The following is a 26,731-nucleotide window of genomic DNA, read 5'->3' on the forward strand; positions in this document are numbered from 1 at the left end:
TTAAAAAAAGGGAATAAAATGAGAATTTCTGCTTTAGCTCACAAGGCAGTCCAGACCCGTCTGCACAGAGGTAGCAAGAAGCTTTATAAATCTGTAGAAGAGCAGTACAAGGAAACCGTTTTGTGGCCTCCAATTGTAGTATTGCATGAAGCATACCACACATGTTCAAACTGGATAAATCTCGTAAGAATGTCACAAGCCAAAGCAACAGGCACTGAATTTCCCAAAACAGAGGGCTTGTTTGATTTCTTTGTTGTTGTTCTCCACCCTCCTCCTTCTTCTGGTTCACCCATCTTATCAAATTCTTCAGAACAAGATTAAATTCTGTGACACACTATCTGCCTCCTTGCTTATGACTATCTCACAATCCTTATGCTTTGCAGCGCTCTCTGCCCATGAACTGCCTCTTACCGTATTGTGCCAGCAAGAAGTGGGTTGAAGGCATATAACCAGTCATTCATGTCTTTGTCATTGATGGCCTGGAGCAGGACCCCACGATGCTTTGTGCATACACCAAATGTGTTGGGTGTCTGAAATATTAAGGACAATTTAAAGTCTATGAGCACAGAAGCTGATGTGTACTTCCTCTCCGAGGAAGAGTTTGCTATGTCACATTCCTAAAAACCATAACACCTAAGGTCTTCCATTTAAGTTTCACTGGTCATTTCCAGGATATTAGTCAGTCAAATGGGACATCTACAAAATACAGTTTTAACTATGAGTGTAGACTTTAAGAGGTGCTGAGATGGACCAGTAAAGTTAATTTGAGTCCCTGCAGGATGTTTGTGTGTGTTGTTTGGGGTTTCTTTGAACAAACAAACAAAACACACAACCCCAAAACACCACACAAACGAAACTATAAAAACCAAACACACAGGGTGAAGATACACATGCTCATAAAATCAAATATGATGCATAACAGCAGTTTCAGTCTTTTGTACAAATGTGTCCAAAATACAAGAAACCACGAACAAACTGGGAACTCTGTGGGCAGAATCATCAAATGCCAGACATTCTCCAAGACACAGATGTGTTTTCCTCAGACCAGAGATGAGACACTGGGTGGTATGGATGCACTACTACCTGTAATGTTCCTGCTGTATAGGTAAACAAACAGTAGGTCCCAGACTGACCTTTACCATTGCCTGTTGATCCTCACTGTATTCCACCTGAGCTGTGGATAAGTTTATGATTCCTCTTTCTACAGGATCTTTGTCACTGTTGTAAATAAAAACATAGGGACGGCGAACCACCACAAAGTGCTTGGCCCAGGAGCTGGAGAGTGGCTCCTTGAAGTGAAGGTATCCTTTCTTTGAGACCACAGAGCTGGAAAAAAAACAAAACAAAACAAACTCAAAGATAAGCAAGAATCCATTTTCCCCTACATAAGGCACCTACTGAGTATCCCTATTAGCTACAAAACACTGTATAAGACACTTGGTCCTTAATATATTTTATCTGCAACTATTATGAAAAAGTTCTTCTATAGCAAGCTGAGTTTTGTCTTCAAGAACTATCCAGAAGTCTGACAGAAAGAAGGACCCATAAAGATCTAAACTTCAGCCATGGTTTTGATGATAACAGACATTATATTTAAGACACTTGAAAACCTGTTCTTTAAGTAGATGCAGGGAATAAATGCTGCAGAGATCAAATATCAACACAGTCTTCATCAATCCTGCCCCCCATCACACAGGACTCTACAGTTCTTCTGTCATTTGTTTAATTTAACTTCATCAAATGGGGCAAAGAAACTACAAATCTCAGAAAGCCCTTGTGACAGCTCTCAGGAAGCCAGGATCACATGACAATAGAAAACTCACCCTGGTCTGATTTCCTCAATATCAGGAACAAGGTTTAGAAATTCATTCTTTCCAGCTCTGGCAAGATAAGAAGTTTCCACCGTGGGAATTAGCTGGAACTGTTCCACCTCATGACAGGGACTGGAGGCACGAGAATTTGCTTCTGGTGTCCTTTTAAAAAAAAAAGTGAAGAAAGAAAAGTAAATCACAACAAACCAACTGAATGTGACAATAGAATTTAAAGCACATCTACGGCCTAGCCTCTCTTATGAGTTTCACCCTCTAGTCCAGATTTTTTGTATGACATTGGGATCCTTTCATACAATATCAAATAGCATTCCCCTTGAAATCTGTGGATTAAAACTTCCAATAACTGCTGGTAAGTTTTTTCCCCACTTCTCCTCCCTTGTTTCTCATCTAACACAGTCACAACGCAGACATACGTCTTACTGTGGTTTGATGTAAAATATACAGCACTCCTCCTCTGAGGGATGTTAAACTGAGAAGGTACAATTTACATGTCTTTCACTGAATAGTTATTCCCAATTTCATCAAAAAATATCTTCTATAGATACAGCTGAGAAAGATAAACAGAGATTACTGGCCAAACTGGTTTATTCTGGGTTGTTGTTAGTAGGTCTTTTTAACAGACCTCTGAACAAAACTTGTGCACTCTACTCACTGAAGATGCACTGGTCACTGGAATGACAAGCATCTGACTGTTCTTTCAGCACAAAGAGAAAAGAAAAAACAAAACACTTCAAAATAACAAAATGGGGGAAAATAATTGTGCTGAGTGATTGGAGAAGGTAAGGAGGCTGTACAGAGAAATATCTGAAAGTACGAAAAAGGAAGAAAGGGGGAGGAAAAAAAAATCAGAAAACGTAACAAAGATTTGTGAAGCACTGAGAAGTAATGTTTTTCTATGAATACCCTATACTTACTTCTGATCAATTGAATTGCATCTCGAATCTACCAGAGAAGGGCAGGTAGATGAAGGTGTGAGGGTAGCACTGCTGAAACTTGACACCGAGGGGTCCCGCCCAATTGGAGAAATATCTGACAACTACAAGGACAAATATACACATATTACAGAGGAGAGGTTTTTGTAACTAGTGTTCAGTCCTGGCTAGAACATGGCATTCAGCATGCCAAAGGCTCAGATAACAGAAAAGTATTTCTATGAGCCATTTCCCTGCTCAGTAGTCCAAGTTTTGCACACAACCATCATAAACCCATCTGGGGGTGAAAATACAACGGCACTTCTGTAGACACAGCTTGTTATTAATGTCCTACACTTCTGATTATTCACACCCTGACTTCCTCAGTAGAATATTAGACTACAGTTTGCAACTTGATGTCTCTGTGCTTACAGTCAGACCTTTTAAAAGAGCCCATTTATCCTTTTGCATAGGGAAAGCACATGTAGGGAAAGACAGTAAGAGCACTTCCAGTCTTCTAATAAACTAGAAGCTATACTATAGTCCAAGTTCACACCATGCCTAATTCCTGCAGTAACCTTTGGAACCTGATGCTGAATAGCCAAATGCTTTCAATGGACTGAAAAATAAATAAAATTAAAATTATGTGTTTTGTCTCTTCACAGTATCAGCAGATTCCACGAACTACAAATATTTTGCTATTGTTCTACAAATATAGTGTATTGTATTGAGTGAAATACTTACCTTACAATCACTGATGCTGTTGTACACCTGGTTAAATTCCCGATTGAAAGTGTGAGTAAGAAGCTGCAAACACTGAATGGGGGAAAAAAAAAACAGACACAGAAAAGAATTTTACATTTAGATTTTCAGAGAAATTTGAACACAAGAGGCAATTTGCCAAGACACACTTGGCAGCTCATGAAAAAAGAAACAAATTCCAAACTGATGTGAAAAATCCCAGAAGAGGGGAATAATCACCTCCCTTGATAAAATTAGCAAGTTTAATTTACAGAACGACTAACAAAGGGGAACGAGGTACAGCCATAGCACAAACCTAGCCCCCAGCACAGGCTGGTGAGAATATATTATTTCAATATAGAGCATATTAAACCAAAACTCACACAATACTGGATATTCACCATGCTATCTGAGAAGCTCATTGTTAATCTTTAATCATCTTTGGCACCTCAATTTAGACCCATGATGCTTTTCTCATGCTATACCTTGGTGGCCAGCTCTTTCTCCCGATCCACCAGGCTCTCTATATCTGCTGAGTCATAGCCACTGCTCTCACTGGGGGTCACAGCACTCTCAAATGTTGTAGTTGAAATTTGTGAGGAAATGCTGGTGGAGGTACTGAGGGTTCCACTGCTTAGACTGGGAGACAATGAGTCACTCAGGGACTTGGGGATGCTGTCACCAAGCTTTTCACGAAGCAGAAGGAAATGTCGGGTTTTTTCCACCTAGTAAGGAAAGAAATCAGTATCATCTGCTCCTGAACGTTGTCTGTTTTACAGGCATTGAATTCTTATGCATTCTTTTAAGATTCATACCACTAAATATCTACCCTGGGGAGGGGAGTTTACAGTGGCACTAGAAGTTCAATCTGTCTTTGAATACACAGAAATTCTGAGTTGAAGATTTCTACTCGGCAGCCAGCCACACACCTTCTATCCTCTCTGTTGGAGAATAGATTTAAATTTTCACTTTGAGAACAAACTCCCATATGAGAACCTGTTCAGCTCAGAAGGTCTCACAGTGGGTAGACTAAAGGCAAATTCAAAGGTACAGTTGTGCTTTTTCTTTTACTTCCCCTGTCTCTACTCACCTCATGCAGCAGCTCCAGTTTCTCCAGTTCCCACTGATGCTCTAGAATGAGGCTGTCACCCCTGGGCCTCCAACCTGCCAGGTTCTCCTCTCCTCGTACATAGGCCACAGATGTATCCAGGACTTTCCTTCTCCTCCTCTGCATTCCTGACCAGTGAAAAACATCATAAAACATGTTAAAAACATAGCCAGAGAGATGCCACTAAGAAACACTTACCAATTAGCAACCTGTGAAGAACCAACACTTCTGCTCTTTGGCTGGAAATGTACAGGGCAAGAGTTTCATTAACAGCAATCACACATCCCAAAAAGATTTGATTTAGTCCACCTTCCTTCCTTCATTCAGATATTTTCTATTGACTATGATAAAACACAAACTCCTGTTCAGTCTAATTCAATGGAAGAACTTCAATTGCTAGGTCTTGGAGGAAAAATATACTGATACTATGTGAACTACATTCCTTCCAAGTTACCAAGCTTGCTTCAGATATCGGCAATCTCTTCAAAAGACAAAGAGAAAATTCTGTTGCTGCAAAACCAAGTCTTAACTGTGTTAGTTATGAGCCATGTATTATGCCCCCTAAGTCTATGGCTCAGGTACATGCCCTGTTCCCTGCCATACCCATGTCAGAAAATATAAAGTGTTCAGGGAATCCTTGGTTCACCAATGGTAAACACAGACCCAAGTTGAAAGTAAAAGTCTGCATAAGTTTTTTATGGAATAGCAATGTCCCATTGCTCCTATGAAACACAAGAACTGCTTCCCATCAGGACAGAAGTGTTTACTCAGTTCTGCTTATGATATTTTCTGCAATATTTCAGTTTACAGCATCTTTGTCACTTGAACACCCAGTCACTGCTTACCTGGACTTCCTGTGTCTGACATTTTGCATAAACTTAGTTCATAGATCCCAGTTACTCGATTGCTGTTCAAAAGAAACCAGAGAGGGGGAAAAAACCCTATTATCTTCAGAAATAAAGTGCATTAGCTTTAGTTAAATGGACCCCAAATTTGAAGTTTAAGGATAGTTGTTAGTTAGAACTACATCTGAATTCTAATCTTTACATGAAATAGGCAGGGAAGACTGCATGATCTCTAAAAATGGCATTTGCCCCATGTTTCCCCTCACCCCCCCATTAGACTCAGACAGCAGCTGCTGCAGTAAATTCTAGGTCAGGATCAGGGTAATCTGTGTGCAAGCTTGAAAGATGGATCTCTCTTCCCAACTGTTCAGTCAGAAGACTGGAACAGGGGTCAATGAAGAGAGAAACCATCAAAGTTTCACTGAATTAAGTGCAGAAAGAATGTTCAAAACTGGTCTGGAGAAGTATAGCTAGGTAGGCTTTCAAGGAAGAAATAAAGAAAACTGAGCTACAGTCTCCCCTTGCTCTCTGAGAGAAAGACCATATGCTGACATAAAACATCAACACCAGAATTGGTAACTGAACTTACGAATCTGGAGATTTGGAATAGCCACTGCCAAAGAGACTGCGTAGTGATCGCGGTGGGGAGATCTTGGCATCTCGTGAATAAAAGACCATACAAACATCCTTTGTTATAACAGCAGGCTGGATGCAGTGGTCAAGCTAGGAGAAAAAACAGTAATGAATGAGTGGCTGCAGATAACTGTGCCAAATTATACTGCTTCCCTCTTTTAGCGTGTCAGCTTTTTGAAATTTGTTCTTGTTTGGGTCTTTGGTGAAGGGTTTTCATATGTGCTTCTGTGAAAGAGAACTGTCAAATTTCTTGATGCATCTTGTGGGTGAAATAATTGTACCACACAAAACAACAGTGTCTTGCACAAAAAGCAAAGAGCTAGGCCAGGGTTTGTAACACTAGTAGTACTTACATAGCAACAGACACTGATTTCAGTGGATTTTCAGATACAAAAATAGATAAAATGAGGCACAGAAATGTAAGGAGATCCCCAGTTTTGCTTCACATTTGTTGCAAGGCAGTAATACCTTGACATCAAGGTGTTAACTGTGAATAAATTTTTCCACCCTGTTCAATAAAGACTTTCATTAGCTTCATGATTCAAAAACACTTAGTCCAGTAAGTATTTATCTCAGGTACACACTGTCTGCTGTCTCAAATAGTTATATTTGAGTCACAAGCAAAAAGGAAGGCATAGGTGTCTAACCTCCAGGTAGGCAGAAAGTGTCATATATATCTTCTCTCCATATGGTGTCACTCTATTGAGGAGAAGGGAGTTATGCAAGGAGCTATCCCAAACTGCTTCAAACCGATAGAAAGTCCTGGAAAAAAGTATGATAAAAGCTCAATAGTAAGAGTTCCTCTCCACCCCTCTCATAGTTCGGTGTAAAGCATCTCTTCCTTGACTTCCAATGAGCCTCAGTGGCTTAGATAACAAAGACTTGAAGCAAAGACCTTCTCTTCTTTCCCAAGATTACTTACTTCTACCTCAAATAGTGCGACATAAGAGACCATTGCCTGTTATGAAAGATTCATCTAAAAGAGTAAAGAGAGAATACAGAAGAGAACAAGAGCTGTCATAACACTATAGGGAAGCCATCACTAAAGAACAGTGTTTCTAAACATACAGAATTCCTCTCTATTGCCTCAGGTGCAATTCAGTCCAGCTGAACCTCCAAACTGTATGCGAAGATTCTTTTTTTACAAGTAACACTTATTCTACATCATATTTTAGGAGTAACATATAGAAACAGAAAAGATCCCTCTAATACTCTCTCTTATAAACTCAGCAGCTTCTGATAGCAAATCAGAATGCTTGATAGGTAGGGATAAGTCCTATACTGAAGTGATAAAGTTTTCTATGTCCCTACTAGCTTCAAGCAAAAACTAGCAGATTTAACACAAACTTTTGTAAGAAGTTTCTTCAATTTGGTACATGGAAAGAAAGGAGCTGAAGGCTCCCACAGTTCTACCCCACCAATCAAGGAAGTTCACCTGTTCAAGTAAGAAGTGAGAGACAGCATCATACACAGGACAGCTAAGTCATCAGATCTAGAGTCACCATTATACTCTCTCCACTCTAACAGGGGCTTAGAGAAATGAGCTTTCTCCTTTCTCACAGGTAGAGACTGATTTCAGCGGAGGTTCTTTTGGAAAGAAGCTATATACCCTTATTCAGGCATACAGCATGCTTTTCTACACTGGTAACAGACAAAGAAGGTATTAATTCTTTTTCACCTCCATATAATTTCCCTCCCAAGTCCCCTTGCTGCTGAGGTTTTCTATCCCATTTTGAGTCCAAATGACATGGTACCAAAAGCAAGAAGATGCTTCACGTATATTATTTTTTAGAAACAAGTTATATCTCTAAAGAGCTTCTGTACTAATGCCCAAGGCCAACTCAGAAAAACAGAAAATTAAACCAAATGAGAAAAAGCAGGGTGGAGGTGGAAGAAAGAAATAAAACAAAACAAGAAGAAACATGAAACAGCCTAAGAGCAGACATATCAGAAACAAAGAGCTCTGATCTCAAATAAGAGTTCCCAAGATTCCCCCTTTCCTGATACCAGTTACACAATTCTGAGCTGATACACTGAGACACCACGAACTGTGCAATCAAGTAATATGAGAATGTTGCTAAACACTGTTTGCATTTGAAGTAGCATACTTAAGAAATTACTTCTAAATGTCTTGCTTCTATTAAAAATTTTACAGAGAAACACATTCTAAAGGCTAAGTACTTGACAACTTTAAAAGCACTGTAATGTACTAATCCTTACTTGAGTTGGATTAGGCAAACAACATAGGTTGTCCCCTAACCTTTTACATATCTGTGTCGAGTCCCTACGTTTTATCTTTCATCATGTCTTAATTATGAGAGTGATTGTTTTAAACGTTTAGCAAGCTCCAGATCTACTATCTGCATGGAAGAAAAAGTAGTAAAACCTGGTTTTCCACAGATGGGAAAGCCCCTGAATCAGCTCTGCACCATTTGCCAAACATGACTTCTCACCATGAAGGGAGAACACAGGTATAAATGTTCATCAGTGCAGCACTAAATGCCCTTCTTTAGCAAAATGAGGATTTTTGGATGAAAACCAAGTTGAAGTCAAGTATAGCTTAGAAACAGTTACTCCACTGGATTTTGTCTAGCCAGGAAGTTAAATATACACAGTCTTGCCTGTCCAAACCAGAACTTGCTAGTATAGTTATACGGGGAGACAAAAACCAGAAGCGAGCAAACTTCTTTCAGCATAGCCAATAGTGCAAGGAAGAAAATGGAGCACAGATGAGCAAAGCATGGAAAACAGGAGAAACGGGTTAAAGGCACTAATGTATAGTTAAAACTGATTTTTAAGTGGATCTTAGCATTAGTGAAAGGTGGTAAATTGAAAACATTGAGGACTTAAGTCTTCCCTTTTTCAAAAAGGCAGAAGACAGAAAGCAGAGTGCAAATTGTCCCAGATTGTGCAGCCAGCATGCCTGGCTGCGATTCAATCTGGAAGGTGAAAGAGAAATCCAGTCTGAGCAGCTACTACATGTCTCACTTCCCTGCCAACTGGTAAACTAAGGAGCAGCGACCACATGGTTAAATTTCAGATGCAAATCCAACCTAAGAACAGAGGATGAATGCCAGTCACACAGCAGCCACTGCTTTTTGTTCAGTGTAATTCTGAGCTGGAATTTCAAGTAACCTAATCATTCAGTCCTTGACTTGGTACTTCAATATGGCAAGCATTACAGAGTCAGAGATAGTAAGAAATTACAAATGTAGTTCTTTCATACAGAACAAAGGAAGAAATAGCAAGGACTACAAATAGGGACTATATTCTGATGGCACATTTTGCAAATCAGAAAGACTGAATGAAGTGATCTCTTACATGTGAATGAAAGTTTACCTTCACGAGTTCCCCACTGAATTGTACCTAACAAACCCCTGACACAAAGGAGGAGGAGGTATACTACTTCTTCAAGAGCTAAAAGGTGTGCTAACAGAATTCAGTAAAAGCTAAAAGGAAAGTGGGAGCAATACAAAATGGGACATAAAGCATTCTGTTTTCAAGAATCTTTATGTACAAAAGAAGCAAACAGAAAATACCTAGGCATATCCTTATCAAGAAAGAGCCTGTAAAAACATAGAAAGAGCTTCAGTTAGTGCAGCCAAAAGCCAAACAAAAAAGCAACAGCTGAGAGGAGCAAAACAAGTGGACTTAAAACCGAAAACAAACCAAAACCAAAACCCCACAACAAAAACCACACAAACCAGCTAGAAAATAAGTCTGCAGACAATGAGCAAACATAAGACATATCCCTTACCAGGGCTTCAATCCCACTCCACCACCCTGCCGTGCACTCATCCCACAACTTAAACCTTGGCATTTTGGCAAGAGATGATCAACAGCTTCACTCATTCAATGAGCTCACACTCATTGTTCATCCAAGTGGCCCACCTAATAGAAAACTACAGAGCTATATAGGAATTCCTTGGAATTGCTAGAGAACAGGGAGTATAGGGCTTTCCAACCAAATCTAATAGTAATCAGACTAGAAAAGAGCAACAGTCCTCTTATGTTCCAGTTATACTGATCCATTAATTCAAATACACTAAAACATCCACTTCTCAGTGGGAGGCAAAGACTAACTGCTAAAGAGTCACTGTGCATCTGCAGTCACTAGGTGGCAGGAAGCCATTCAGCGGGTAGGAGCACTGTCCTGAATCCACCTTTAATATCACAGTGCTATTTCAAAGTCCAAGCCTCTAATGGAGAAGGAAGAAGCCATTTCAGCTCTTAGTAGGATACTGCCTCCAGCGTTCAATAGCTGCAGCAGAAATGGGCTCCAAAACAACACCTTCCCCTCTGGAAACACTCAGTTAAATTTCAGAGATATTCCTGCTTTGCACCAGCTAAACAGAGCCACTGAGTGGTCAAGTGACTTGGCTGATGTCAGAGTAGGGAGAGTCTGTGCCGGCAATGCAGCATTCTGCTTCACTGCCCTTTGTTGCAGACACTGAAGCAAAACAATGTGGAGTCTGACTGATCTTTACGGCAATGCACCCTAATGAGACACAAGCAGCCAGAAACCCCTCAGCCAGGGGCCCTGCTGTTGCCCAAATGACTGCAGTTACATGGAATAGGCATTCCTTTATTAGAACTGGAGTAAATGTGATACAGCTGTATAAATCCACAAATTATGAAGTTTCACTTATAAAGCACGGCTCTTGCTTAAATTGTCACATGCTTGTTCCAGGAATAATATAGGTATGTCCACATCCATAAATATATCCCCCAAGATTGCCCCTGTACCTCAATGCTGTATTCTAGCAACAAACGTTGATGTCAGTTTAAAAGTTCTGGGTTGAATTCTGAGACTTGCTTAAGTTGTTCCTTTCTATCCTCCCTTTATGGTGCTTACACATGGAAAGTAATTCAAATGCATTATCAAGAAATCCTCCATGTAGACCAACGGACTTCAGCTTTAGCAAGAATTTATGGTAACATTCATTCTCCATCTCTATGTCCTGTGCCCAAGGAATTCTAAGTTTAATAATTAGCAACATTCCTAACTTTCCAAACATCGTCCCAATACCTCAGAAGTTAAAGAAATTTTAGATTCCTGCTCAAGTGCTCACTTTATCCACTTACCTATTGGAGCTGTGAGAGGACTTCAGGTATTTTGCAGAGATAATATTCAAAGACAGAATAGCATCCACAGCAGCTTCATCTACCTCTGCTTTATTTCTTATACGCCCTGAAAAGGGTAGGAGGGGGGGAATCAATTAAAACTAAACCTGAAACACAGGAGGAATTTGTTTTCACAAATATAATTCCAGACTGTGATTAACAAGCAGCTGTAAGTGAAAATTGCAAAACTTAAGTTTTTCCTCTGGATCTTTTTCAAAATCCTCCTCTCACAGCTAATACTCATAAACACAACAGAATCTGATGCAAAGAAAAATTATCATTCTTACTTTTTCTTCCTTATAGCAACATGCAAAACAATATACTCACCAACAACCAGCTCTCGCACATCTTTCCAGTGCAACTCACTGCCCTTCTCATGGATAATGGTGACTGTGATTCTACGCTGGATTCCCTGGTAGAGTTCAAAAACAAAACACTGGTGAAGTATTTACACACACACACACACACACACACACACTAACATCATCCATTTTGCACTTATATTGCAAAAATGAAGAAAATAAGATAATTTAAATTAGCCTGTAACTGTGAACAAGCACCTGTGTCTTTCAGGGCCCTAAAATCAACTTAAGAGGAGCATTATATTCTCATATGTAACAGAAACTACAATTCTCCCTCCTCGATCCACAAAGGCAGGGGGTTTTTAACCCAAAACATTCCTGAAATTGTTGCTACACTCTCAAAGAAGATATGTATGGTCCCTGGGATATATCAGAGTTGACCAAAAAACAAGCAAATACTTGGCTAATGTGTGCTTATGTATTTATATTAAAGCGTATATACCAAAAGAAGTTACTAGAAAATAGCAACTGCTCATGCAGATATTGGCCTCCTTTGTCACATGTACCTGAACAAGTCAAAATATAATAAAATTCTGTAGTAGCTGGGAAGAAGGTAAAATTGTAAAATAGAAATAAACACCACATCTGAAAAAGAAAAATTCCCCAGGTGTTAGTTGTAACAGATCCCACTCTTTCAAATGTAGAAGACAACTATCCAGGGAGAAGATGCTTAGTGTGTAACTGTTTCAAAAGAAGCTGAAAGATGTTTGACTACACTGTGGATTTGGCAATGGAATTACAGAGGTCAGAATTACTCTGGTTTAAACTGGAAGTTTCTGATGAGGACACCAGTAGATCCAGAACTGAGTAACATCTATATTAATTTTTTAAAGGAAATTATTGCAATATGACCATTATTCCTAAACTATAAGAACTGTTGCTATCATTTTAAGAGAAAGAGGAAATGCAAGTCACAGGTAAACTCTGTGAAACGGAACTGAGAATTTGAGAGTAGAAAAAATATAACATAAACCTATAAACAGTATTTAACTAGGATTATCTTTAGAATCTAGCTAAAGACAAATTATTATTAAGGATTATGACAGGCATTTAAAATGCACTGAGACATGGTCATTTTGTAGCTCTGTCTCATAGCCACATGCAGTGAGAAAGAACCAATGAAAGTTGAGTCCACATGATCCTTCTGTGTCCTTAGCAGAGATGCTGGCGAACACAGAAGGCACAAATCCAGTCGCAAAGGTTCCTGCTTTTTGAAAAGTTTTCATCTTTCATGAGTGGGATGCACACTGATAGGCAAGGGAAACAGCAATATACTAGAGGCCAAACATACTCTCCTCATAGCTCAAAGCTAACAGACTAAGTACAGACTGACAGATGACTGACCCTACAGCTATCATTAGACAGCTGTGTGGGAAAGAAGACATGAAGGATGCAAAATCCAGTTATTAGCATTCTAATCCCCCTCCAGAGATTAAACTTGCTGTTCTACAGCCTTCATTAGTACCTGGTGAAGCAGGAATGTCCCCTGACAGGGCAGGCCTCCAGTGTGGTCCACAATAGCAGGAATATACCTGTGTGAGACAGTGCAATCAACAGACAGGAAAGATATACCAGCACAGCAACTTTACTCTGTATTCTGCTGCCAACAGTTACCTCTCCATATAATATCTGAAGAAATAAGAGTGTTTCTACTGACTCTCAGACTGGACTCTTTGGCACCACAGTATCAGTGAAATATTAAAGTATCATATACTGTACTTCCAGTACTTCTGGAAAACTCTGTGGAACTCGCTTCTCAAAATGATCCTTAAAGCCCTGTCAGGGGAAAACCATCTCCGTAGCAGAGGTGAACATAAAATAGGGCCTGCTAGATGACTTCTGGAGCATAAAATCTCTAGACAGCCAAAGAATCTAAACTCATAGCCCACACAGGATAACTTTTGCCAGTACCCATTCAGCTCACATGCACAGGCCTTCAAAGTGGAAAGAGTACTTCAAATGTGAAAGGATGTCATTCCATCTCTTCAGTCCCTCCCAATGGGGACAGCGAATACCAGCAGAATTTATACTCAATCACTACAAACCAGCCAGGCCACCACCCAATAATGACTGCTAAATATCAACCTTGCCTGAACAGAACAAAGGGTAAAAGATCAAGCTCCCATAAACCACTGCTCTTAAAACACAAAAGATTAAGATGGGACTTACTCCCCCGTTGGCTCCAATTCGCTGATCTCAAACCACACAAGGAGATCATATTTGCTCACACTCTGGCCCAAGCTGGGTTTGCTCATAGTATTTAGCTTTGTAGCTGGCACTTGAAGAAAGAAAAAAAGAAGAAAAAAAAAAAAAGAATGGTTTACAAAGACTGAACCAGTAAAGCTTACCCTAGGGCTCCCAGACACATGTCATTTCAGTGATCCTATGCATTCTATGTACATATGCAGACCACATCCTTTTCTACAAAAATCATATTGCTTACATCTATCATTATTTCTCAAAGCTTTGTTTTTTAAATCTAAGTTACTAGATTAAAAAAAAAAAAAAAGCAAAAGTGTATCCAAAACACTTGTAAAAATACTCAGTCTTTCTAGATCCACAGAAAAAGAGTTTCTTTAAAGGTGCATCAGTTACTTTATGGTTTAACTGTTTGTGATTTAGAATTACTTCAGTCTGTTCATCTGCAACATTACTCACCCGTAAAATACATTTTCCCTTCCCCACACATGGGAATAAAAAATAAATCTAGCACTTAAAACTTTGGTCTTCTTCATGTTACAAACTGCTAGTCCCTTGTAACCATTTAGATAAAATAATTTGTACATAAAAAGGCTGAACAAGACTTATCCCAGAGCTATAATCCTGCCAAAGTATGTTTCTAGGTTCCTTATCTTTTGCTACTAGTGATTACTACTGGCCAGATCTTCTCTAATTCCTTTCATACAAATGTAGGGATAAACCATATTAAAAGAAAAAAAAGGATAAGTGAAATTCTATAAATAATCTGATATTCCTTCACATATACTTACATCACACCTTTTAGCTATCATTGCACAACTTCTCTATTGCATTTTTGTAAATGAGAACATTTTAAAAGTTTCATTCCTATCTACTCTAACAGGTATTTTTAGAACTCTGCAGCTGATTTTCCAATTTTTCTCCTTTCACATAGTAATCTCATTGCTTTTATTAAGCCAAATAATTATTCTCCCTTCAAGGCTCTCAAGCCCCATTCTTCCCTTATTCAAGTGTTCATTAGGTTATCCTGTCTTCACACCTCTGTATATCCTTCAGCTTCCACCATGACTTAATTTCCCATGCACTGGAAGGGCGTAATAGACCCCAGTTAAGAAAAGGTCCTTATACATGTGCCTGTGTAGTCTCTTCTGGAAAAAAAAAAAAGTGAATTCTGTTTCTTTTCTGGCTAAAATAGCAGCTACCTTAGAGGGACAGATTTTACAAGAAATGGTTATTTACAGCACTACAGTTCCATCATACTAGGCAGCAAGCTCCAGTGTTATCACTTACTCTTCCCATTCATCACTCAGGGCAGTCACTCTCTTACACCCATCATATCATGTATCTGCACATGAACAGCTGGACTCAATCCTGTTCACAGCAAGAGGAACATCAAACACACCAAGTCACTCAAGTTTACTGCTAAGCACAGAAACTCAAAAGCACCAAGAAAACAGCAGAAAGACACATTTAACTAAACATGAAAGCAATTCCAGTAATTCTCATGGACTTGCTCTGGCACAATTAATAACCAGCATGTTGAGTTTTGGTTGGTTGTTTTTTTTGTTAATAAAAGAGAACACAAATATAAGTGAGGAACAGCACTGCTAGTGGCAAAAAAAAAAAAAAGATGAGCAAAAAGGAAACCTATGCAAAACACAGCGGCACATTTGCTCTACAGCTAGCTGGTTCTTCCTATGCAGCATCTCTCATCCCAATACCACAAAGCTATGTACAACAGGACACAAAAGAAAATCAGAGGTTCAGGACATTTCAGGGAATAGATCCAGTGACACAGAAAAGTCTGCGATCCCTAGCACACCGGAGTTTGTAGACTCTCTATATGGTTCTCTCTAGAATAGCCCTAAACTTAAGCACAGCATCATGCTCCCATGACCACAACCATGGCAGTTTCTAGTCCCAAGGATACTACATGATAAAGATAAGGAAAAAGGAATTTTAAAGCATGTTTTGGAACTACTTCTACATCTACCATAGATCAAGTTTGGCTACTAACCATCTCGTTTAGGAGCCCGCTCACTCTGACAACTGGGAATAGGCAGAAAGAGAAAAGGTGGCAGCTGGTCAGCTCCATCCTGGAAAGCAGCCACAGCAGAGGATGCAAGCACGTTGGCATGCTCGGATAGTGTGTTCAGCACATGCACGTTTACATAGCCAGACATAAGATACCTAATCAACTCAATTTTTCTTTCATGGTCTGCAAAGGGAATGGAAGACACACAAAAAAAGGATGGTAGAAATATGCAGGTGAGAGAAAGCTGGAGAAGGAGGAAATTACAAGGTGAAATGGGAAAAAAACACATAAGTACAGCATGCATTATTACAATTAAGCAAAGAAAACCAAGGATCATTTCAACAAGACTGAGTCACTAAACAAGAATGTTAGAGAGCAAAAAGATGAAGTGGTTAATGAATAAGCAAATTCCAGCCAAGTGCTCAGTAAGCACATAAAGAGTCATAGCCAGATCTCATGGAGTATGGTCAACACCTCAGGAATGAAATTCTACCCTTTAATGAACAAAGAATCACTTCCTGCAAGAGGAGGTTGAAAAGAACACACAGAAGGGAAGACAGCCAGCACAGACGGATCCAGCACCCTTTGCAACATTCACTCCATTACATTTCTTGATGTCCTGAATAGCTTAAGAAAACACTACAGTCTTCATTTTCAGTAGCAGACCTTTGATGTACAGAACTGGAGAACTGTTCTTACCTGGCTTCGAGAGTGGCATAGGGGGAGGAAAGAATCTCCGGGAAGGCTGCGGAGGGCTATAGAGAAATTAAAAGAGTTTTCAATATAGAGGCAGCTAAACATAAAAAATATATACCAATACAGAAACATGCATGTACGTATACACACACACCCCCCTAATTCCATCCTTCCATTCATTTTTGTCTCTCAAAATATCCTCACAATCCCATGAAGGCAGGTAAATATCACCTATCAGGAAAACAAGTGGACTCAGCCCACTTCTCAGACTAACCTATATCCTTTTACTATTCTGACTTAATTAATCCTAGCTGTCAGTAAAAAAAAGGAAAAAAATAAAAACTTACAATTTCCAACTGCTCTACCCCCATTTTGCACTGAAAATTTAAGTAGGTAACAGGCATTTCCTAAAATAACTTAAGGAAAAGGAACAAGCCTCAGCTGGCATTTCCTCTTAAAACCAGCACATGCTGCTTCTTTGCAGCTGCTCCTTCAGTAGGAGGGCTAACCAGGCCAAGCAGGCCAGACAATAGCCTCTTCCCTTAAGCTCCGAAGACAAGGATGACTAGCGTTCCCTTCCCCAATTCCAAAAATTTAAATGCCCAGCAACTTTGGCTCTAATACATCAAAAGGTTGAAAACCTTTGTTTTCCCCCTAATCTTGTCTCTCTTGTCATTTTACCTTTATGCATCAGGCCACTTGCCCTGAGGTAACACTGCATCTTGGAGCCTTGTTAAGGTTTACCCAGAACTCACTGAGATCACCATTGAAGTTTTAAGTACAATATTCTACCACCACAGTGTTTGTAGGGTGGATGCAGATGTATTGGCAAAACTGCTTTCCATGTTTGAGATGGTAGAACAATTTCATCACTCACTAACAAAACATACTACACGAGATAAATAGGCCTCTCTCAGGAATCCTACTCATGAGGGTGTGGCTGCATAATTTCAGGAGTATGAAAAAGTACTGCTCGAACTGCAGAGCTAACCTGAGCATGATCAGAAACAGCCTTTATGCCAGAATACCGAACAATACCTGTTGAGATCCTGTCCTTGAAGATGGAGAGGATGCTGCTGATAATGTCCAAAGACTTCAAACACAATAGGCTTTGTTTTGATGTACTCCACAAATGATTCCGTCACTTCCACAGCAATCTATTACGCAAAGTAAAGAAAGAAAATGAGACATACAAAAATGAAATCTTGTAACTCAGAATTTTAGGAGTCTGTATTTTTCATATGGTTTAGTGCCACTCACAGTAAAAGCTATTCCATTTCTTTTTTCTTTAAGCATTAATTCTATTCTCCAATAAAGGAGAAAATGAAAGACTCAATATCAGTCATTTTAAGCAGGAGAATAGGAAGCTACATGTAACCAAAGGATTACACAGTTCATAAAAATAGATATATTCAGTTCATCTGAGATCATGAGCACTGCTATCCACATACAATTTATTTCCTGAATTCTAGACTGCTTTCATTGAACATCCTGGAGAGGAAACAGAATTCAAAAGCAGGAAGTAGAGGTGAAACAGAAGAGTTAAATCTGCTACACAGAATCATTCTGTATTTTGTTCTCCATTGGCAATTACATCATTCACCTGATCACTCCTCCTGCTGTTTATTTTTATTAATTCCCCTTGACCCCCTTTCCCATACACCTCTCATGAATTTAACAAGAAGGATAACACATAACTCCCAGTGCTAAAACAGGCAACAGGCACTTACTATTCATGTAAAGTTTTACTTACATTCTGAACATGGTAAAAACCAAGGGGAGTCCCGCGACCGTTGTTTTTGAGAGGTTCTGTTGAGAAAGCTTCATCATGCCGATGTAAAAAGCTTCAAAATTTAATAAATAAATAAAAAAATAAATAAATCACATCACAGAACGGTTTAGTGAAGATTAGATTGCTGTGCTGTGAACTCAACACTGAAAGGAAACCCGTAAACTTACTCTGCTAGAACTTTACAGGGAGTTGAGTGATGGCCTAAAGCTAGGAATACTCTAGCCTACAATTCCTGTACTTGTTTTGTATCTTTATTACTCCCATTTTTCATTCTCTTTCTGAAGAAACTAAGCCAATGAACACTTTCACTTGAGAGCTACTGATTTACTCAAGGGTCATATAGCTTTCATTCCAATTGAGCATATGTACAGTATCATATTGAATTTTTCACATTAAAAGCCATTATCAGGCAAAAACTTAAGATATCTACAACTAGTAGCTTAATAGTCCACTCTGATTCTTAATTCCTTTCTGCAAAACTCTGTTCCTTAACACCATGCTAACACAAAGCAGGTACAGCTCATAACAGGAATTCCAGTAACTGACAAGGTGTTTTTCTCTGCTACACCACACTGCCACTGATTTGAAGAGCTCTCAATCAGACCCTCCCTTGCTGCTTTTATTTGCACTCTCTATCAAGCCATTAATTGCCTAATGTAAATAAGGACAAATTCTTACTTGAACTGGCAGAAAATGTCTGCATATTCAGGAAGGATGCCATTGGCCTGTAGCACTGTCACACGGAAGGTAAACACGTTACCCAGTTTCAAGTGATCACCGATTTCCTCAGTGAATCCTTCCATAGTCATCTTTCCATCCAAAGTGGCTGACTTCAAGTCTTAGGGAGACACAAACATCCCAGGTGAAATCACTTCTTCCTTTTTTTTTTTCCCTCCCCCTCTTTTCTTTTCTTAAAATATTCCTTCAGGCAACAGTTTAGTTCCATCACACTTTTTCATTTTCCTTTTGAGCCCAAATTATTTACTGATAATCAAAAGGTCCAAATACCTGGGAACAGTTTTTCTGCACAGTTCTTCAAATTAATAACTCCAGCATCTACCTTATGCAGCCCTCTCCCCAGCTACCATATTCTTGAAGGACACTCAGAACTCCTTTTTATCACTGCTTCAAAGTGTCCCAGAGGAGTTCTCCAAAACTACTACATATTTCTTGCTTACCTAGCTCATTCATTCTGTTTATCTCCTCTGGAGGAGTGGTAACCTCTGAATTCTGTCCTTGCCCTTCCACAATTCTTAATTCTTCCAATGACAGTCCAGACCGAGTCATCGCAACTGAAGAAAAATCACTCTGAAAAATTAAATGAAAAGGAATGTAACAGACCCCTGCAGTTCATGGTTTTGCCATCCCCTTCTTCCCCTGCCATACTTACTCTTTATTTAGAAGCACAAACTACTGCACTCAAAGAAACCTAACCCAGTTTTAAGACTTCTTACCTTATCAAAATATTCATTGTCGAATGAAATTTTAGCTGTGCCAGATTGTCGAATACCAGATCCATAATCTGGGGCTTCCTCATCAGCTAAAAAACAGAAAAAGAAGGAAAAAAAATGGAGAGTTATCTACATGGAAATTCTGATTACAGTAGAAATGAGTCTGTAAAGCAGAGGAAGCCCGGCTCCACTCATCCAATAAGAGATTAGAATAAGTGCCGGAAAAAATCATAGCAGAAATCTATCCATCATGAACTCAAGTGTGGGAAAACAAAACAAGCCATGAATTGTCAACATGAACATACTGTTAAGTATATTTAGTATATTTAGAGAATTTTGAATGCAAAACAACTTTATTTCTCATTTTGATTATTTATTTACTTCTGATTATTATACCTGAAGTAAATTAACATACCATAATGCAACAACTCTCATAGGAGTGTATACTTATGTTGATTTAAACTGCGATCTAAAATTCTGTAGCCATAAACTAAGCAGTAACACTAGCAAAGCTTCACAAGTACATGATGTAAGTCTGCAAGGCGGTTCTGTCAGTACAATCTGTCCATTTAACCTTATTCTTTTTGTGAAGAGTAACAACAATGAAGCCTGGTTAAACACCAGATATTTTTTCCACAGTAAATGCATTCTTGCAGGAAAAATCCCAAGATTCAGAAAGTGTTCCAAAACTTCACTTAGGGACCAGCTAATGCCATGGCCCTTTTTCAAGAGACATCCCCAGTTCAATTTCTGTTCTCAATGGTGTGTTCTATTTATTTGGTTGGATAAATAGAATATCTTTTTGGAAATATTTGGTGAATGCTAAGGAGACCAAACCAAACTAGAAATGAGACTTCTGTACACATTAAAATAGATTTTATTTCACTGGCTGTTTTAGTCCCTGTCAGAGTGATTCTTACACAACTTCAGAGTCTGAGATTTCATTATATGTTCCCATGGAGAGTGAAACTTCCAGAGCTACCCTACCTAAACAATAAAGAAATGTTGCCAGTTAGCCACTGCTGGAAAGGACAAATTATGGGAAGTATCTGTGCTCTCACCAGCATGGGTAAGACATGGCTAACTACCAGCAGTAAAACTCAACTAGTTCACCTCATACTGAAAAAGTATAAAATATTAGCAGCTGACTAGTGGACTGCAGTTAAGCTCTGGCACACATACAACGGCAGCTCAAAATCGGATGAAGTGGTTACCAGCCCCACATATCTACCCTTCTCTTCTGAAAAGTTAGTAATTCGGTGATTAAACAGTATGTTAAAGCAGCTTCTAAGTCTCAACATATTTTATTGAGGCTATGAAATGGAAAACTGCTGCTGGTTTCTATTTATACTATGCTGAAAACCACCAGTTCAGGAACTTCTTCACATGCTATTCAGTCAGACAATGAAGGAGCACATTACTGCACATTGTTTAAAAGGATAGTTTGAGAACAGCAAACACTTGGTACTTTTACCTTTTCTGCAAGTCACCACAACTATCAAACATGCATATACCCTTGTCCACTGTTTATACTGGGTGCCAAAAAGAAAACCTTTGCTTATTTTTAGTTTTTAGACTTACTGACACTTGTTAGCCCTTTCACTGCCTTAAAAAGCAGTGTTGCATTAGTTGCCAGGTATAAACTTCAGTGGTCAACACCATCATTTTAGAAGTTTCTGATCAGTAGCATTATTTCAAGATTTGTTCATCTTTGGCTCATATGATTCACACCAATGAAAAAACCTATTTTTTTAATTAGTTAATAATAAAGAACAAGTGTTCTTTGCAACACCAAAATTACTCTGGTTTGATCTGTTTGCCTGTTTTTCAAAGCTACAGCTATTCAGTGTACCAAGGACTTGCAATGTAAAGCTCTGAATATCTCACCTGCTATAGCTTGCACTGCTACTCGCAGAAATCCTCGTACTTCTCCTTTCTCACTGACAACAGCTACTCTGTGAATAAGAGGCACTGGGTACAGTAGATTGCTCAGGTATACAAACGCTCTGGTAATAGGAAGGAAAGAAAACACAAACAGCATTAGGTAATCATCTGCAAAACCAGACTGCAGTATTTGGTTGGCTAATGGGACATTCAAATCTTCAGACAGTCTACTAGACTCCACCTATTAGACCTGCACTGTGGTCATGTACCCATACTGTCCACACAGGGCTCTGCAGCAGTGCCAAAGCCAAGTGAAGCCACAAAATGCTCTAAATCAGAGTATACTGGAGACACAGGCTTGTATTAGTGAGTTACAAAACATATGGAGACAATTGAGGATGATGGCTTTACAGAATGTAATTTTAGATGCACTACAGTTGTAAATGGAGTTGTCAGCAAGATGGTAGAAATCTACTAAGGAGCTACTGATTATAAAGAATTGTTTGGGTTTTCAACTCTTTAAGTGTAGTTTGAAGTAATAAATTAAAAGGGAATTGATCTACTGTGTTCACACAGCCTCAAATATTTTACTGAACATACAAAACCACTCTTCAAAACAGACTGAATGTTTTCTCTCTTCTATGTTCACTTGATAACACTGTACACAGAGTAATCAGAAATCCCCAATAAACCATAAGTCATCTAATAGGTTCTTTGGAAGATTCACTGCGTGTACTTATAGTGGAAGACTGATAGTTTTTCAGCTAAATATCTCTAGGAGTATTATATTTATTTCTTTAACACACTTACCCCCCCTCCCCCCAAAAAAAGAAAAGAAAAAAAAATACAACAAAAAAATAACCACCACAACAGTATTCTAGAGCAATCATTTAGAAATTACCGTTTACAACAGAAAAAGCAGCATTTAGGCCCAGTACTGAATGATCCTGCCATACACTAACTTTTAAATTTATATACAAGCAGGGTCTATTTTGGAACAATAAGTTAAAAAGTTTTATTGCATAGATTTTAAATTAAAAGTTAGACTAACATTATTAAGTTATTTTATGTTTCTGCAATGAATTGCAGAAGTTCTTAAAGCACCACACTTCAGCGTGATTAGCTTGAGCAAAAACTTTAAATGCTGAGAAGCCAAACAAGTCACATAAAGAATGGCTCTCAACAAGGGGAAAAATTGAGGATTTCATTTATTAAGTGAGCTGTTTCTGGGTTCAGAAGTGTACTGAGATGCATAGAAGTTTAACCAATAGTTTTACCAGTCATTAAATATAAAGTGACTAACCAATTATGTGTGTAATTTTTATTAATTTATGCATAATTAATTATACTAAAGACCAGTCATTTATTTAATTGGATTTCCTTCTTGCAGTCCTTTTTATTTTTCTTTAAGTATAATTAATTCCTCAGATTTATAACTGTGACTGTTTAATATTCATAGGAAAAGTCCTGCATGAACAAAGGAGGACTGGGAGAGAAATAAAGATATTCACTGCCTCTGTCTAGAGACATCAGCTGTAGAATTTGTTCCGCGAACATGGGAAGACTGATCCAAACTCAGTTCCTTGGGACACACAGCTAAAGACTAAAGTTAGAAAAGGTAAGTGTTTCTCCTTGGGTTCGTATGCCTGTTCCCAGAATGAATGATCTTGAAATGACAAGGTAGTCAAACGGGTGTCAGTTGTGAGCCAAAAAGACAAAAATAATGCTACTAAAAAACAAAGTGGCAACAAAATGCAATAGAAAAGAGAATAATTAATAATGCTATAAAAGTAGTGAAACAGAAAATGAAGAAAACCATACAACAACAAAAAAAAACCGGCAACATAACACTTAACTAGGATTAGGATCTAATTCCTTTTCAGTCTGCTCCAAAGTGAGGTAAGCACTCACAAAGCAGGGGAAGGGAGAAGAGAGTAAATTTAAAGTAACAAAATGGAAATTTAGTATTTTTTTTTCTCTGAGAAAACATTTTCATTTTTAGCTTTGAAATTTCAAGTGGTGCTCATTTGAGAAAGCAGCATCCCACCATACAAGAAAACCAGCCCTCACACTAACAACCTGGAATTGTTCACTTGGACTGGACCAGGGATGGAGTTCAGGAAGGTACGTAGTTATATGCTCAACATGAAAAACACACGCAGTTTGAAAACCACATTTCAAGCTAGGGAGAACGGACATTTTTCCCCAACAGAAAGAAATCTAAATAGCCTTGCATTGATAGGTATACAATTAGAGGCAGTTTCACTAACTAAAAGAGGCAGTCATTACAGAAGCCTTCCTACTTCAAAGCCAAACTACTGTAAAGTTAAAGCATTAACTGCATGAAAAATAAAAATGTATTTTTACTTGCATGGCTAAAGTTCTGAAGCTGCCGTTCAACATATGACAGCCAAAGCATTCAGCTTTATTAGCAATCACAATTTCGTCACCTTAGTAGAATGACCATCCCAAAGAAAAAAAATATTTCTGATCTTCCTTAACTTCCTTCAATCTAGTCACAGAGCTCACTGGAATCATTTTAACTTAGAGAAAGAAAAGCACACAATGCAAAAAGTTTTAAGCTTCCTGTTTGGTGATGAAAATGATGGATCTCTTCTGCAGAATGGAAAGCAATAGCAATTTGCTGTATAGAGAAAAGAGCTGGATTATGCAGCAATACTGCCTTCCAGTGCCGTTCCACCTGCTTCATCACAAGACAGTACCAAGTTAGGAGTGGATGAAATCTTAACGTTATCCTCCTCCTCTTCCCACATCTGGGAGGACTCCCACTCCCCAAACATCCCATATGCAAGTGTCCCCCTGCACCTTAGCCCAGCAGACTGAAAGAGGGGAAGCTGTATTAGCAGAAAGATTGGTGAGGTAAAATGGCATACTCACAACAAAACTAGAAACGAAATTTAACAAACACAATTTTTTTTTTTTAAATCAAAACAAAAACAACAGAACTCAGAATGATGACGGAGATTTTTAAAACAAACACATCAATTCAAGTTTTAAGTAAAATATCCCATAGTCCTCTCCCACCTCCCTTAAAAACAGCAAATACTTGATATGTAACACCATTAAATAGAAACAGCTTAAAGACAGCCCAGCATGCCAGAAGAGATGGCTAAAGGGACCAGCTCTTTTTTTTTTTTCCTTTTCTTTAATAGTTATAGTACAAATAAGAGTCACAACACAGAGAGAGAATACTGTGATGCCCGAGGACTTGTCTAACTACATGACGGATTTTTCCTCCTCTCCTTTGTGACCTCGACTCATTATTGCTGATCACACCCCTCTTACCCCCCAAAATAATAAAAATTATTTTATTCTTGTCCTACACATTCTACAACATATAAAACAGTACACAGTTAGAAGTACTAAGGAATTTTTGGTTTTGTTATAAATTGAACACTACCTTGTGCTCAAGACAGTATCTGTGCAGATGGACATACACTCTGATGCTTCTAAGTCACACTGTTCAAAAGCAGAATTCTTATGCTGGAAGACACTTAGGAATTAAAATAGTTTCTACTCAGTGGTGCTAAACAGTCTAACAGCTTTCTGCTGACAGAATCAGCACAACAGAAGAACAGAACAGGAATAGATATACAACAGAATAGAAACCAACAACTGAGAAACAGTCATTCAGATGTCCACTCAGAGGTAATACAAACTAAGTTTCAGTCCTCAATACAATTTACAACCCAAGTAGTTCCTCAATATGTGCAGCTTACACGGTTCAGGGTAGTACCCTTAACTGCTGCAGCTCCATATGGCTGTCTATAGACACAGAGCTCAGTATTCTTTTTAATACATGGAAATGGGAAGCAAGCTGTGCAAATGCCAGGAAGCACAACTGTTTTCATTATACACTGTATTTGCTCAGCTTGTGTTGTGCTTCCTGAAGAGTTTGTGAAACGAAGATGAATAGCTCAACTCTTCCCCATGCACCAAAGGTCCCACTCTGAAAGAACAGGCACAACAGGCGAATATGCTGAGCATACCAGCACTGGTACAAGAAAGCAGCCCTAGCCATTGCAGACAACACATGTCTGCTTTAACTAGCTGACAACCACTCTCAAGCCAGTTAAAATGGCTTTCCCAAACTGACTCTTGTGGATCAGATTAACCTTAAAGAATTAAATTTTACAAAACACATTATCAGACTTTACGCATAAATGCACAAGTTCACAGAGATCAAAGCGGACTAATGCAATTACTTGCACCTTTAGTAACTGTAATTTTTGTTTCAAAGACTAAATGAAAGAAGTTCCAACTTTTAATCACAGCTTGTAAACATGTCCACTAAAAACAAAAAATGAGGTTAGACAAAACAGCTAAACTGAGCTAAAAGCTTGATAAAAGACTGACAAACTCAGTCCCACATTATTACAAATAAACCAATCAAGTTTCCTGCATTTGAGGAAACTGCAAAAAGATCTAGTCTTCCTGACCATGAAGTCTTCCCTGCTTACAGTCACAGAAAAGGATAAAGTCAGGCTCTGGTCCCTTCTCCTTTGTTCCTCCCTTCCACCAGCCATCGAGTCTTGCACCCTCTTTTGTACAATGCCTGTGGAAACCACCTCCCCTACTGTATTAACAAGTAGAATGGCTTAGAGTGATCGAAAAAGTGTAACAGAGGGAGTGGGAGCAGAAGAAAGGGGAGCAAAGTCACTAAATAAAATCTTTCTGTTTCTTGTCATGAGTTGCATATTTGAACAAGACTATCTGTGAAGAAACAGTGCAAAGCACTACATTTTTTTAATGCAACTTGCTGTCCTTAGTGTCTGCACCACAGACTGAGGTCTAATAACACCTTAATCATATCTGGATCAGCAAAGTAGATACTTTAAAATACATTAAACAAATTTCTTTTGGAAATTAAAGCACAGCACATAGGGAAAGCGCCGATAAACACCACCAGCCAGTGAATTTTAATGACCTTTCACTATGTAATACTTGGTACCAAGAGTCATGAATAATCTGAGAAGCAAGATCATCTCAAAGAATGCTGTTTTCTGCATCCAGAAAGAGCCATTCTTCTTTCTCCTCATGCCATCTTTTCTCTTCAGACACAGAGGATGTTAGATGAGTTTTCAATAAATGGATTTA

General features: G+C 38.7%; 1 protein-coding gene across 27 annotated transcripts in view; it reads right to left on the reverse strand.

The window, feature by feature from the left end:
- Positions 1-26,731, reverse strand: part of KIF1B (kinesin family member 1B) — a 97,091-nt gene that overhangs the window by 5,227 nt on the left and 65,133 nt on the right. For 13 of the 27 annotated variants that reach the window (XM_033007685.2, XM_042794193.1, XM_042794200.1 and 10 more), the window contains 23 exons: positions 21,617-21,735; positions 19,733-19,818; positions 19,457-19,586; positions 18,957-19,116; positions 18,240-18,330; positions 17,525-17,643; positions 16,490-16,545; positions 15,773-15,973; positions 13,726-13,834; positions 13,022-13,088; positions 11,522-11,606; positions 11,156-11,261; positions 9,610-9,636; positions 6,718-6,832; positions 6,027-6,160; positions 5,438-5,499; positions 4,575-4,720; positions 3,970-4,209; positions 3,488-3,559; positions 2,747-2,868; positions 1,824-1,973; positions 1,134-1,326; positions 412-530 (listed from right to left, as the gene is read on the reverse strand). In XM_033007685.2, coding sequence (XP_032863576.2) covers positions 412-530; positions 1,134-1,326; positions 1,824-1,973; positions 2,747-2,868; positions 3,488-3,559; positions 3,970-4,209; positions 4,575-4,720; positions 5,438-5,499; positions 6,027-6,160; positions 6,718-6,832; positions 9,610-9,636; positions 11,156-11,261; positions 11,522-11,606; positions 13,022-13,088; positions 13,726-13,834; positions 15,773-15,973; positions 16,490-16,545; positions 17,525-17,643; positions 18,240-18,330; positions 18,957-19,116; positions 19,457-19,586; positions 19,733-19,818; positions 21,617-21,735 — 2,709 coding nt within the window. Of the gene's footprint in view, positions 1-407; positions 531-1,133; positions 1,327-1,823; positions 1,974-2,746; positions 2,869-3,487; positions 3,560-3,969; positions 4,210-4,574; positions 4,721-5,437; positions 5,500-6,026; positions 6,161-6,717; positions 6,833-9,609; positions 9,637-11,155; positions 11,262-11,521; positions 11,607-13,021; positions 13,089-13,725; positions 13,835-15,772; positions 15,974-16,489; positions 16,546-17,524; positions 17,644-18,239; positions 18,331-18,956; positions 19,117-19,456; positions 19,587-19,732; positions 19,819-21,616; positions 21,736-26,731 lie in introns of those variants that run through there. The other 14 variants (XM_042794205.1, XM_042794202.1, XM_042794211.1 and 11 more) reach the window with 4 other exon arrangements.

Source organism: Tyto alba, unplaced genomic scaffold (assembly GCF_018691265.1).
Source record: "Tyto alba isolate M040663 unplaced genomic scaffold, T.alba_DEE_v4.0 Super-Scaffold_20000042, whole genome shotgun sequence".
NCBI classification, from domain to species: Eukaryota; Metazoa; Chordata; class Aves; order Strigiformes; family Tytonidae; genus Tyto; species Tyto alba.